General features: G+C 43.3%; 1 protein-coding gene across 1 annotated transcript in view; it reads left to right on the top strand.

Moving 5' to 3' along the window:
* The window catches only part of LOC122542462 (solute carrier family 12 member 1), a 135,825-nt gene that overhangs the window by 70,189 nt on the left and 50,233 nt on the right, over window positions 1-15,403 (top strand). The window contains exons 16-17 of the mRNA XM_043680182.2: window positions 3,183-3,294; window positions 10,683-10,823. Of these exons, the coding sequence (XP_043536117.2) occupies window positions 3,183-3,294; window positions 10,683-10,823 (253 nt within the window). The remainder of the gene's footprint in view (window positions 1-3,182; window positions 3,295-10,682; window positions 10,824-15,403) is intronic.

Below are 15,403 nucleotides of genomic sequence, written 5' to 3' on the forward strand. Positions count from 1 at the left end.
ATGTTGAGGAAGCAGGGAGGAGGCAGAAGGGCTTGGACATGCTCGGAGAGTGATAGGTAGAATACCACGTGAAAAGGTGTGAGGTTATGCATTTGGTAGGAAGAATAGAAGCATAGACTATTTCCTGATTGGGGAAATGCTTCAGAAATCTGAAGCACAAAGGCTTGGGAGTCCTAGTTCAGGATTCTCTAAAGGTTAACATGTGGGTTCACTTGGTGGTTAGAAAGGCAAATACAATATTGGCATTCTTGTGGTTCTGTTCACCGAGCTGGGAATTTGTGTTGCAGTCGTTTCGTCCCCTGTCTAGGTGACATCCTCAGTGCTTGGGAGCCTCCTGTGAAGCGCTTCTGTGATCTTTCCTCCGGCATTTGTAGTGGTTTGAATCTGCCGCTTCTGGTTGTCAGTTCCAGCTGTCCACTGCAGTGGTCGGTATATTGGGTCCAGGTCGATGTGCTTATTGATTGAATCTATGGATGAGTGCCATGCCTCTAGGAAATCCCTGGCTGTTCTCTGGTTGGCTTGTCCTATAATAGTAGTGTTGTCCCAGTCAGATTCATGTTGCTTGTCATCTGCGTGTGTGGCTACTAAGATTAGCTGGTCGTGTCGTTTCGTGGCTAGTTGGTATTCATGGATGCGGATCGTTAGCCGTCTTCCTGTTTGTCCTATGTAGTGTTTTGTGCAGTCCTTGCATGGGATTTTTCACTACATTGGTTTTGCTCATGCTGGGTATCGGGTCCTTCGTTTTGGTGAGTTGTTGTCTGAGAGTGGCTATTGGTTTGTGTGCTGTTATGAGTCCTAGTGGTCGCAGTAGGACCACTAGGACTCATAACAGCGCACAAACCAACAGCCACTCTCAGACAACAACTCACCAAAACGAAGGACCCGATACCCAGCATGAGCAAAACCAATGTAGTGTGAAAAGTCCCATGCAAGGACTGCACAAAACACTACATAGGACAAACAGGAAGACGGCTAACGGTCCGCATCCATGAATATCAACTAGCCACGAAACGACATGACCAGCTAATCTTAGTAGCCACACACGCAGATGACAAGCAACATGAATCTGACTGGGACAATACTACTATTATAGGACAAGCCAACCAGAGAACAGCCAGGGATTTCCTAGAGGCATGGCACTCATCCATAGATTCAATCAATAAGCACATCAACCTGGACCCAATATACCGTCCACTGCAGTGGACAGCTGGAACTGACAACCAGAAGCGGCAGATTCAAACCACTATAAATGCCGGAGGAAAGATCACAGAAGCGCTTCACAGGAGGCTCTCAAGCACTGAGGATGTCACCTAGACGGGATGAAACGTCTGCAACACAAATTCCCAGCTCGGTGAATAGAACCACAACAACGAGCACCCGAGCTACAAATCTTCTCACAAACTTTGAATATTGGCATTCACTTTGAAGGCTAGAAAGCAAAAGCACTTATCGACTGCTGAGTTGTATATGGTCAAACTGTATTTGGAATATTTTCAGCAGTTTTTGCCCCTGTCTCTAAGGAACGATATGCTGGCTTTGGAGGGATTCCAGTTTACAGGGATAAAGAGCTTGTCATATGAGGAACTGTTGAGGACTCTACTTGATGGAATTTAGAAAAATGATGGGAGATCTGACTGAAACTTACAGGATGCTGAGGGACCTGGATAACCTGGACACAAGATATTTTCACTAGTAAGAAAGACTAGGACTTGGGGCCATGCCCTCCAGCCGAAGGGACGACCCTTTAGAACTGAGATGAGGACGAATGTCTCTAACTAGAGGGTGGTGACTCTGTGGAAATAATTTTTGTAGAAGGCTGTGGAGGCTAAGTCATTGAGTGTATTTAAGACCAAGGTAGATAGGTTCTTGATTAGTAAAGAGATCAAGGGTTACAGGAAGAAGGCAGAAGAATAAGGTTGAGAAACATGTCAGTCATGATTGATTGGAGTGCAGTCAGTAATGGTCTTTGATCAGTTTTGAAAAATGAGGTACAAAGACTTAGTAGTTAAGTATATTCTTTCCTAGTTAAGGACATCCTAATTAACAAAATAATCAAATGTTAAAACCATTGTTCCAGAAATTCTAATTACTATCAAAACACATTCAACCAACTTGTAATCCTCTATTTACTTACCGGCAATTTGCGTTATCCCAAATGCGCCCATCAGTTGGAATGGAAGAAGTCCACTCAGCACAGAAGCAACACTGGAGGCTAAAAAAATGCCCTTTTTTAATGGCACTTGCTGTCATATTTCAGGAGTGAAATTCTTTACAGATCCCAAACTACTTTGACAGTGAGAAAAGTTACATTTATAAGGTGATGAATGACGGCTGCTCGGTAGGGTGCCATTTGAGTGATGGGAGTTTGGTGCCCAAGAGTGGGGGGGCTGGGGTGTTCAAACTCCACACAGACAGTTGTCCGAGGCAGGAATTGAATCCAGCTCCCTGGCGCAGTGAGGCAACTGAGCCCATAGTGGAGTCAATGATTTTACATGACCTTTTGCATAATATTCCTGCAGTAAGAATTGTTGAAAGAATTGTGTAGTTTAAATGAGGTGTAACTGTATTAAAACTGAAAACTAGGTCCTAATTACTTCTGAACAACCTCTCTGGCCCTGAAAAAAGATTAAAGGCCTGGAGTTAAGTTCATTCCATTTTACTGTAGAATTCCGTAGGTTATTTCAATGAGAAAAATGTTATTGTTTGTGTTCACCATTTCAACGTGTATCTTAATCATGTTTATATGTTCCAATCTTTACTTTGCTCCCAGTATTTTATTTTGCAAAGACTGAACAATTCTTGCTTATTAGTGCTTCCTCATTTACTGTCTAAAAGTTCTTCAATTTGATTGGTGACTCAACTTGCTTAATGGTTGCTTTTACTTAATACAGGAGATCCCTAGAAGTGGTGCCAGAATAAAATTGATATTGAAGTAGGGAAAGATTTATGCCACAGAATGCGCTAAATCCTTTTGGACAGTTTTATTTGAAGTCAGCATGCCTTCACCGTGGGCTATAATCATTCACAAAATGCTGCTGCAACTATTTGTTACAATTGAGGGAATAACATATCGTGTAGTGCAGTTGAAGTACTTTTCCAAATAGACACATTTTGTGAACTTGCTCTATGAATAATTTCATTTTGTTCTGAAAAATAATTTACAGTTTCTTTCCTTTGTGTAGGCCACAGTGTATTGTTTTGACAGGATCGCCAATGTCCAGGCCAGCCTTGTTGGATTTGACACTTTCTTTCACCAAGAATTTTAGCCTCTGCATCTGTAGTCAAGTATTTATGGTAATGACGCTGACAAATTCCTTTGCAACAGTTTTGATCACCTTTTTAAATTTGACAATGCGGATCTGAACAGGTAATGTTTGAGTAAAGGATTTCATATGGCTAAAAAGTAACATTCTGGGCAGGTTAGTTTCAATAACAGCATTATTTTTTTTTTCTTTTTTTTTTCTTTTCTTTTAACCCATGGTGTGTGTGTATGCGTGTGAGACACAGTGCACAAATCTTTATTCAATTTCCACCACCAGGAAGATAGGAAAACACCCGGGTGGCCAGTGACAAACACTGCCCTTCACATCAAAGGGCAGTGCTGTGTGATCAAAACAGTGAAGGGGAGGGTAGGGACTAAATCAAAATAGAGTTGGAGGGAGAAATGATGCACTCCACTCCCTGCGGCGCCCACCTCTCCCTGAACTCCTCCAGGGTGTTGGTGGACACCGCGTGCTCCTTCTCCAAGGACACCCGGGCCCTAACGTAACCGCGGAAGAGGGGCAGGCAGTCGGCCCTAATGACCCCCTCCACGGCCTGCTGCCTGGACATGTTAATAGCCAGTTTGGCCAGGCCCAGGAGCATAACAGCATTATAGTACTACACTCCCAATCAGATTGTCACATGTTTCAATGTTGAAACATTTATTGCTAAATTGAACCCTCTTTAGTAGTCTTTGGCGATAACAACAATGAGACTCATGGATTTCAGCACCCACTACGTCACATTTTTAATGCCTGGCCTGAGGTTGGGTGTGATGATAATCAACATGTTTAATTGGCAAAGTGAAATATTCGCTATGCTGTCAGACCACAGTCATCGAGATCTACAGCTCGGAAAGGCCTTTCAGCCCATTGCATCTGTACCAATCAAAAAGAACCACCTAACTATTCTGATTCCATTTTCCAGCACTAGGTACTAAGCCTTGTGAATTTACAATGCCGAGCGTATATCTAAGTAAGACTTGCATCTTATAAAACCATAGACAATAAGACCATAAGATACAGGAACAGAATTCAGCCAGTCAGCCAATCAGGTCTGCACTGTCATTTGATCATGGCTGATATGTTTCTCAACCCCATTCTCTTACTTTTTCCCTTGTAACCCTTGATCCCTTTACCAACCAATAACCTATCTATGTCTGTCTTAAGTACACTCACAGCCCTCTGACAATGTGTTCCACAAATTAACCATCCTTTGGCTGAAGAAATTTTTCCTTATCTCAGTTCCAAAGTGTCATCCCTTCATCATGAAGGTATGCCACTGTGTTGTAATCTCTCCTACTACTGGAGACATTATTCTCTACGTCCAATCTATCCAGGCCCCTCAGTACCCTGAGAGTTTCAAACAGATCTCCCTTCATTCTTCTAAACTTCGAGTATAGACCCAGAGTCCTCAACCGTGTGTCTTCATCCCTGGTAGTCATTCTTGTAAACTTCCTCTAGACTCTCTCCAAACCCAGCACATCCTGCCTTAGGTAACGGGCCCAAACTGCTGACATTCTATATGCTGTCTGACCAAAGCCGTATACAGCCCCAGCAGTACATCTCTGCTTTTGTATTCTAGCCCTCTTGAAATGAATGCTAACATTGCATTTGCCTTGCTGGCTGCTAACTGAACCTGCATATTAACCTTAAGAGAATTCTGAACTAGAACTCCCCAGGTCTTTGTGTGCTTTAGAGTTGCAGATTCTTTCCCTGTTTGGAAAATAGTCTGTGCCTCTATTCTTCCGATCAAAATGCATAATCGCACACTTTCCTAAATTGTACTCCATCTACCACTTTTTGCCCACCCTCCTAAGTCCTTCTGCAGCCTCTCTGCTTCCTCAGCATGACCTGTCCTTCCACCTATCTTTATCATCTGCAAACTTAGCAACAATGCTCTCAGTTTTTTTCACCAGAACATTATGTATAATGTGCATATTTGTGGTCTCAACATGGACCCATGCAGAATTCCACTGGTCACAGCTGCCACCCTGCAAAAAAGACCCCTTTATTCCGACTCTGCCTTCTGTCAGACTCTTATTTAGCAGCCTCCTATGTGTTAAAGGCCTTCTGCAAATCCAAAAAGATCACATCCATTGACTCTCCTTTCTCTAACTTGTTCGTTATCACCTCAAAGCATTGTAACAGATTTGTCAGGCATGACTTCCCCTTGACAAAGCTGTGCTGACTCAACCATATTTTATGATGCACTTTTTTAATTTTTTAAAAAACAATAAGGGTTAAAAGATTAAGTGTGTGTAGGAGAGCTCATAATGTAAAAAGAACACAAGCATTTTTTTTAAAAAAAATCTGAAAAAGTAAGAAAGGCAAGAGTGGACACTGGACAATGAGGATGTAGAAATAGTAATGGAGAACAAAGAAATGGCAGAGGAACTGAATGGGTACTTCATATCAGTTTTCCCAGTGGAAGCCAGCAGCACAATTCTAGAACTTCAAGAGAGTCAGGTGAGTGCAATGACCATCACTAAGGAGAAGATGCTAGGTAAACTGAAAAGGTCTGAAGGTGGATAAATCACCCAGGTCAGATGGACTACTCCGAGTTCTCAAGGAGATAACTGAGGAAATTAGGAACTGAGGGTTCAGGAGGGTACCAGAGGATTGGAAAATGGCTAATGTAACACACCTGTTAAAGAAGGTAGAGAGGCAAAAGACAGAAAACGTTAGGCCCATTAGCCTGACCTTAGTCATTGGTAAGCTTTTACAGTTCATTACTAAGGATGTGATAACAAACGTTTTCTGTCTTTTGCCTCTCTACCTTCTTTAACAGGTGTGTTACATTAGCCATTTTCCAATCCTCTGGTACCCTCCTGAACCCTCAGTTCCTAATTTCCTCAGTTATCTCCTTGAGAACTCGGAGTAGTCCATCTGACCTGGGTGATTTATCCACCTTCAGACCTTTTCAGTTTACCTAGCATCTTCTCCTTAGTGATGGTCATTGCATTCACCTGACTCTCTTGAAGTTCTAGAATTGTGCTGGTGGCTTCCACTGGGAAAACTGATATGAAGTACCCATTCAGTTCCTCCGCCATTTCTTTGTTCTCCATTACTATTTCTACATCCTCATTGTCCAGTGTCCACTCTTGCCTTTCTTACTTTTTCAGATTTTTTTTAAAAAATGCTTGTGTTCTTTTTACATTATGAGCTCTCTTACACACAATCTTTTAACCTTATTGTTTTTTAAAAAACTATCCTCTGCTGATTTTTCAAGGCTTCCCAATGCTCTGGCTTCCCATTAATCTTCACCACATTATATGCTTTTTCTTTTGATTTTAAGCTGTTTCTGACTTTTCCTTGTCAGCTTTGGTTGCCTCATTCTCCCCTTTCTTCCTTGAGATGAATTTCTGCTGTGCCTAAAGATTACCCCCATAAATTTCTGCCATTGCATTTCTGCTGTCTTCCCCACTAGGCTCCCCTTCCAATCAGTTCTGGCCAACTCTTCCATCATGTCATTGTCTTCGGAGTTAGCTTCATTTAATTGTAATACTGTTGCATTTTATTCAAGCTCCTCCCTCCAAAAATGCAGGGTGAATTTATGCTATGATCACTGTCCCTAGGGTTTCTCTCACCTTCAAGTCTGTCTCATTATACATTACCAAATCCAGAATTGCCTGTTCCCTTGTGAGCTAGTAGTGCTCCAAAGAAACTATCTTGTGGACAAATTCATTTTCTTGACATCTGCTACCAACCTGGTTTACCCAGTCCACATGCATATTGAAGTCCCCCACAATCATTGTAACAATGCCTATTCACCTGATTTATTTTCTTCCCCATATCCTTGACTACTACTAGGAGGCCTCTACATAACTCACATCAAGGTTGTTTTTGTTTTGGTTCCTCCACTCTACCCATACAGGTTCTACATCTTCCACCTCTGTACAATTTTAGTTTCAATCCTTACTAATTGGCAGCCCACCCCCGCTACACATCTGCCTGTCATTTCGATAGGACATGTGTCCTTTGATATTCAGATCCCTTGCAGCCAAACTTGTGATACCCACAACATCTTACCTGCCAATGTCAATCTGCGCTACAAGCTCATTTACCTTGTTTTTGTATGCTGCATGCGTTTAAGTATAACACCCTTAGTCCTGTGATGGCTACCCCCACCCCCTTTCTCTTGTCCCCTTACCTGAAGTTAGACTTCTGATCCTTTCCATATTCTGTCCAACTACTTGTTCTGGAAACTTTAACCTCAGCTGAGCCCTTCCCTGCCTTTAACTTTTTCATGCAACAGAACCATTATTTAGTTTAACGCCCTATCCACAGCCCTAGTTATGTGATTCACAAGAATGCTGTTCCCAGGTGAAATCTCTTCTGGAACAGCTAGCTCCCTTCTTCCCCAGTACTAGTGGCAAGTCCCATGAATTCAAACCCATTTCTCTCGCACTAATCTTTGAGCAACACATTTGCCTCTTTAATCTTGTTGACCTTGTGCCAATTTGATTGTGGCTGAGGCACTAGTTCAGAGATTACTACCTTTTTTGATTCTGCTTAATTTAGCCCCGAGGTGCTCATTCCCTCAGCAGAACCTCTTTCTTCTTTGTATCCATATCAATGGTACCTATGTGATTACGATGACTGCATTTTTCCCTTCTCACTCAGTTCCATGCAGTCCAGATGAGAGATCCTGAACCTCTAGCATCAGGCAGGCAACAACAGCCTTTGGGACTCTTGCTCCTGAACACAACAGAGTCTGTTCTCCTGACTATACTATCCCTGATTACAACTACATTTCCCCTTTCTTCCTCCTCAAGAATGGCTACTGTACCTTGGTGCTGTGCTCAGTTTGTTCATCTTCCCTACAAGAATCTCAAACCTGTTAGATCAGCTCAAGGGCTGAGGTTCCTTCACAACTTGCTGGATCCCACTACCTGCCTCACTGGTACCAACACCTTCCTGTGCTGACCACAAAATTAATTCGAAGTAGTTAATCTAAGAGGTGTGACTGCTTCCTGAAACGCACCTTCCAGGTAACTCTTCTCCCTCCCTGATGTATCACAATGTTCAAAACTCAGACTCCAGCACATCAACTCTGAGCCAGAGTTCCTTAAGTAACCAGCACTTGGTACAGATGTGGTCACTATGAGCCATACTGGAATCCTCCAACTCTCATACCATGCAGTTGCAACACATTGCCTGGCCCAGCATCTCTATTTTAATTGTTTAGTCCATATTTAATTTTTAAAACTTCATACTAGACTTTTAGTTTGTAGCCTGTAAACATTTCCTTTCTTTACCATCAGTCTGAAAATAAACTGATAGTCAAATTAGTAGCTAACACTAACCAACGAACTTACATTTTACCTGCTATGCCACTGTTTTTGTGCTGGCCCCCGCATCTGTTTATCTTGTTTCAAAAAAAACTTACAAACTAGGATCCAAAAAAAAAGCAAAAATCACCATCCCCTCTGTGCTGAATTCCCATGTGGCTTTCAAATTCCCCAAATTATGTACTCACTCAGGCTGTGTGTCACTCTGGATGTGATCTCTCCCTTTCCTGACTGTACGAGGTTAGTAACCTTGCAGGCAGAGTTCCAGATTCCTACCGCCACTCTCTGGAAAGAAAAGCTTTTCCTCACATGTCCTCTAAACCTTCAGCCCCTTAGCTTAAGTCTATGCCTTGTATCCTCTATCAAGGAGAAAAGTTTCTTGATGTCTATCCTATCTATTGCAATTACGTCCCCTCTTAATATCCTCTGTTCTAAGGGAAACAGCCCCAGTTTGTCCAATCTCTTTTTCTTCATATCTGAAACTCTAGCCCGTGCTACATCGTGATCAGTCTCCTCTACACTCATTCCGGTGCTGTCACATCTCTCCTACGATGTAGATTCCAGAACCACACAGAAGATTCTAACTGTGGCCTTACCCAAGGTTTTGCACAGCTATATCCTAACCTCCCTGTTTTTATACTCTGTGCCTCAACAAATAAAGGAAAGCATACCTTATGCTGCCTTAACTACTTGGTCCACCTGCCATAATACCTTTTGAGGACTGGTAAATACACATCCCAAGATTCTCAGATTCCCAGGAACCTACCTTCATCATGCCTTATTTCCAGATTGAATTCCAGTTTCCACTGATCCTCCCATCTGACCAATCCATCCATATTCCCTTGCAGTCTAAGGTTATGGTCATTATTTATTTTTGTTCTGGGTGTGGGTTTGCTTGAATGAATGAGGGTTGATTAGTCTAAATCATTTACATAAACCACAAACAGTAAGGGCCCCAATACTGACCCCTGTGGGACCCATTTGGACACAGACTTTGTTATAAAAACATCCTGCAATCATCACCCTTGGCTTCCTGTCACTGAGCCAACTGTGGATCCAGTTTGTCAAACCATCTTATATCCTATGGGTTTTTACCTTTTTTGCTACGAGTTTTATATATGGGACCTTATCAAAAGCCTTGCTGAGGTCCAAATAGACCACATCAAAAGCATTGTCATCATGTACACATCTGGACACTTCTTTGAACAATTCAGTCAAGTTGTTCAAATGTGAATCCCCTTAACAAAACCATGTTGACCATCCTTGATTAATCCCTACCTCTCTAAATGCAGATTAATTCTGTGCCCCAGAATTGCTTCCAGTAGTTTCCCCATCATTTGAGGTTAGGTATTTTGGCCTGTAGTTTGCTAGTTTATCCTTTGCTCCCTTGTTGAACAACTGCACAGCTTTGGATTCCTTCAGTCTTATAGCATCTCTTCTGTGGTGAGAGAGGAATAAAAGTTTTGCAACTGCCACTGATATTTCCTCTCTTGCCCCAATTAACAGCCTGGGATACATTTTATTTAGCCCTGGAGATTTATTAACTTTGAAGCCTGCCAGACATTCAGAACTTTCTGTCTGTCTGTGCTAATTTATTTAATTGTTTCACAGACCTTGTGTCTGATTTCTATACCGAAATCATCCCTTTTACTAGTGAATACTGACCCAAAGTATTTATTTTGAATCCTACCTCATCCTCTGGCTCCACTCTCAAATTACAACTGTGGCCCTTAACAGACCTTACTCTTTGTCTCAATCCTGGGGTTTTCCTTTATTTTATCTGCCAATATTCTTCCTTATTTCCTATTAGCTCTCCTAATCTCCCTTTTAAGGTCTGTCTTGCACATTCTAAACGTTTCTAGGTTTCTGCAGTCCTCCTGAAGGTCTAATTTGCCACTTTTATAGTCATGCGTGATGGATTGAAATGAATTATTTTCATCTAATTGGGAGAGGGCAAGGGAAAAAATAGAAAAGTAAACTTAAGTTAGACTTTACATGCTGTCAGCACTTATGGGATAAGTTCTAGAATATTCATGCTGAAGTAAAAGTAAAGTTTAATGACATTAAAAGAAGTAACGTGCTGTTAAGCCTGAATACATGTTCACTGAGTTGCTTTTTTGTTTGTTAGGGACCACGAAAGCAAACAGTAAGCGACATGAATTTGAGCATGGATAACTATCAGCAATGGCTTTCGAAGAACAGGAAAAAAGCTTTCTATGCAGCAGTGGCTGGAGACAACCTACGTGATGGAGTAAAGTGCCTACTTCAGGTTGTTACTGTAGTGGATGTATTGTCAGTCTAATTATATTTGATTTGATAAAGTATACTGTTAAGGTAAATTTACATCACTTGGCACCAATGCTTTTAAATTGTTTAATTTAAACTGTTCATGGACACTAGGCTTTCACAATATCAAAGAAATGTCTTCAACCCTGCTATATTAGGAAAACTGGTTTAATTGATAAAGGTGTGGTGAGTTGCTAATGGACTTGGATTCTTTTTAAATAGTTACCTGCAGTTGAATTTAGAATTAGGAAAAACATTGAATTTTGCGGTGCAGAAAGTAAGTCATTCTGCCCCAACGGATATATACTCTGCACCAGTCCCAATCTGTTTTGCCTTCCTAGCAATGTATTCTTTAATTCCTTATCTGTTTCCTTTTAAATGCCTCTGGTATTTGCTTGAACTATCCTGTGTGGTAGGAGAAAGCAAGGACTGCAGATGCTGGAGATTAGAGTCGCGAGTGTGGTGCTGGAAAAGCACAGCCGGTCAGGCAGCATCCGAGGATCAGGAAAATTGATGTTTTGAGCATAAGCTCTTCAACTTCCTGAGAAACGTCAATTCTCCTGTTCCTCGGAAGCTACCTGACCGGCTGTGTTTTTCCAGCACCACACTCTCCATTCTGTGTGGTAGTTCCACATTGTCATTGCATAACATTTTAATTTGTTTAGTTCTGTGCGGGCGATCAGAGTAACGGGCTATGGACGTTAGGGCAGTTGCATGTTCCTCCTGCAGAATGTGGCAGGTGAGAGACACTTCACATGTCTCTGCCGACTACATCTGCGGGAACCGAGTTAGGGAACTGGAGCTGGATGAACTATGGATCATCTGGGAGGCTGAGGGGGAAATTGAGAGGATGTACAGAGAGGTGGTCACTCCCCAGACACAGGATAAGGACCGGTGGATTACTGTCGTGGGGAAGAAAGGGAACCGGCGGTCAGAGCAGGGATCCCCTGTGGCCATTCCCCTCAGCAATAAGTATACCGTTTTGGATACTGCTGGTGGGGACAGCCTACCGGGGGGAAGCCATAGTTGTCAGGTCTCTGGCACTGAGCCTGGCACTGTGGCTCAGGACGGAAGGGGGGTAAATAGAAAAGCGCTAAGTGGTAGGGGAGTGATTAGTTCGACGGATTGACTCCCGGCAGGTATGTTGCCTCCCTGGTGCCAGGATCCGGGATGTTGCCAATCGGATTTACAAGATTCTGAAAAGGGAGGGGGAGCAGCCAGAAATCGTGGTACATATTGGCACCTATGATGTAGCCAGGAAAGGGACTACTGACAGTTAGGTTGTAGCTGAAGAGCAGGATGAGTAGAGTAGTGATTTCAGGTTTGCTACCGGTACCACGAGATAGTGAGATGAGGAACAGTCAGCAAATGCAGCTTAACATGTGGCTGTGAGGCTGGTGCAGGAGGGAAAGCTTCAGATACTTAGACCATTAGGATACCTTCTGGGGAAGGTGTGACCTGTACATGAAGGACGGGTTGCACCTGAACTGGAGGGGTACAAATGACCTAGGTGGAAGATTTGCTCGTATGATTCGGGAGAGTTTAAACTAATTTGGCAGGGGGGTGGGAATCAGAGCCACATGTCTGAGAGGGGGTCAGTTGCAGACATGACAGTGACAGGATATATTGAATTTAAAAGGAAGGTTTCTCACGCAATGAAACAAAGGGATCTGTTATAGTGTGTATGGTTTAATGCAAAGAGTGTCCGAAATAAGAGTGATGAACTTAGAGCATGGATCAGTACTTGGGACTACGATGTTGTGGCCATAACAGAGAGTGGGTTTCACTGGGGCAGGAATGGTTGCTTGATGTTCCAGGGTTTAGAACGTTTAAAAAGAGGAGGGAGGGTGGAAAAAGAGGAGGGAGGGTGGAAAAAGAGGAGGAGGGGTAGCATTGTTAATCAGAGAGTGCATCACAGCTACAGAAACGAAGGTTGTTGAGGAAGGTTTGTCTACTGAGTCAGTAAGGGTGCAAGTTAGGAATACCAAGGGAACAGCCACCACATTGGGGGTTTTCTACAGACCACCTAATAGCAGTCAAAAGATTGAAGGTCTCATTGACAGGCAGATTCTGGAAAAATGCAAAAATAGCAGGTTTGTTGTTATGGGTGATTTCAACTTTCCCAATATCGACTGGAACGTCCTTAGAACAGATGGTTTGGATGGAGCTGTTTCTGTCAGGTGTGTTCAGGAGGGTTTCCTTACTCAGTATGTAGACAGGCCGACAAGGGGAGAGGCCATTTTTGATTTGGTGCTCGGCAACGAGCCAGGACAAGTGTTTGTGGAAGAACACTTTGGTGACGGTGATCACAACTGCCTCACATTTAGCATGGAACAGCACAGCAGGTCAGGCAGCATCCAGGGAACAGGAGATTCGACGTTTCGGGCACAGGCCCTTCTTCAGGAAAGAAGAAGGGCCTGTGCCCGAAACGTCGAATCTCCTGTTCCCTGGATGCTGCCTGACCTGCTGTGATGTTCCAGCAATAAAGTTTCAACTTTGATCTCCAGCATCTGCAGACCTCACTTTCTCCTCACATTTAGCATGGCCTTGGAAAATGAAGGGAGCAATTACCAAGGGAAGATATTGAATTGGGGAAAAGGAAATTATGATGCTATCAGACAGAAGTTGGGAAGTACAGACTGGGAGCAATTGTTCCACAGAAAGGGCACAGCAGACATGTGGAGACTGTTTAAGGAGCAGTTGTTGCAAGTGATGCACAAATTTGCTCCGCTGAGGCAGGTAAGAAGGGGTAAGATTAAGGAACCTTGGATGATGAGAGCAGAGGAACTGCTCGTCAAAAGGAAGAAGGCAACTTATGTAAGGCGGAGGAAGCAAGGATCCAGCACAGCTTTAGAGGATTACAGGCTTGCTATAAAGGAGCTCAGAAACGGACTGAGGAGAGCCAGGAGGGGGCATGAAAAAGGCTTGGCAAGAAGGATTAGGTAGAACTCAAAGGTGTTTTACTCATACGTGTGGAAGAAGAAAATGATCAGGGAGAAGATAGGGCTGATCAGGGATAGCGGAGGGAACTTGTGCATGGAGTCTGAGCAGATAGGGGAAGCCCTAAATGAGTTTATTGCTTTGGTTTTCATCAAGGAAAGGGACCTTGTTATAAATGAAAACTTAGAGGAGTTGGGATACAGTCTTGACCAGATCAAGATTGATGAAGATGATATGCTAGAATTTTTGGAAAACATTAAGATTGACAAGTCCCCAGGGCCAGACCAGAGTTAGCCTAGGATGCCCCGGGAAGAGAGAAAGGAGATTGCTAAATCGCTGGCGAGGATATTTGCCTCCTCACTCTCCATGGGAGTCGTACCGGAGGATTGGAAGGAGGCGAATGTTGTTCCTCTTATCAAGAAGGATAATAGGAAAATCACTGGCAATTATAGATCAGTCAGTCTCACTTCTGTGATCAGCAAAGTTGTGGAAAGAATTCTGAGGGATAGGATTTATGACTATTTGGCAAAGCATAGTGTGATTAAAGGCAATCTGCATGGCTTTGTGAGGGGCAGGTCATGCCTCACAATCTTATAGAGTTCTTTGAGGAGGTGTCAAGACAGGTCAACGATATTCGAGCAGTGGGTGTGGTGTATAGGAGTTTCAGCAAGGCATTTGATAGGGTTCCCCACTGTAGACCCATTCAAAACGTCAGGAAGTATGGGGTACAGGGAGATTTGGCTATCTGGATTCAGAATTGGCTGGCTGACAGAAGGCAGTGTGTGGTTGTAGATGGAACATATTCTGCCTAGAGGAGAGTGTTGAGTGGAGTCCCGCAGGGCTCTGGACTTGGGCCTCTGCTCTTTGTAGTTTTTATAAATGACTTGGATGGGCAGGTTGAGGGGCGGGTTAGTAAATTTGCAGATGACACAAAGGTTGGAGGTGTCGTCGATAATATAGAGAGCTACTGCAGGCTGCAGCGCAACATAGGCAGGATGCAGAACTGGGCTGAGAAATGGCAGATGGAGTTCAACTGGATAAATGCGAAGTGATGCATTTCGGAAGGTCGAAATGGAATGCTGAATATAGGATTAAAGACAGGATTCTTGGCAGTGTGGAGGAACAGAGGGACCTGGGTGTGCAAGTACACAGATCCCTCAAAGTTGCCACTCAAGTGGATAGAGTTGTTAACCTATAGTTGCCCTACTATAGGAAAGATACAGAGGCTTTAGAGAGGGTGCAAAGAAGGTTTACCAGGATGCTGCCCGGACTGGAGGGCTTGTCGTATGAAGAAAGGTTGAATAAGCTCTGAGTTTTCTCTCTGGAGAGAAGGAGGAAGAGAGGAGACCTGACAGAGGTGTACAAAATAATGAGAGGAATAGACAGAGTCAATAGCCAGAGACTTTTCCCCAGGGCAGGATTGACTGGTACGAGAAGTCATAGTTTGAAGATATGAGGAGGAAGGATAAAGGAGACGTCAGAGGTAGGTTCTTTATGCAGACAGTTGTGAATGCATTGAATTCGTTACCAGCAGTGGTGGTGGAAGCAGAGTCATTGGGGACATTTAAGCGACTGCTGGACATGCACATGGATAGCAGTAAGTGAGGGGTGCGCAGGTTGTTA

This window comes from Chiloscyllium plagiosum, unplaced genomic scaffold, assembly GCF_037043375.1.
Source record: "Chiloscyllium plagiosum isolate Xiang-an unplaced genomic scaffold, Cpla_swu_hap1 HiC_scaffold_42, whole genome shotgun sequence".
NCBI lineage: Eukaryota > Metazoa > Chordata > Chondrichthyes > Orectolobiformes > Hemiscylliidae > Chiloscyllium > Chiloscyllium plagiosum.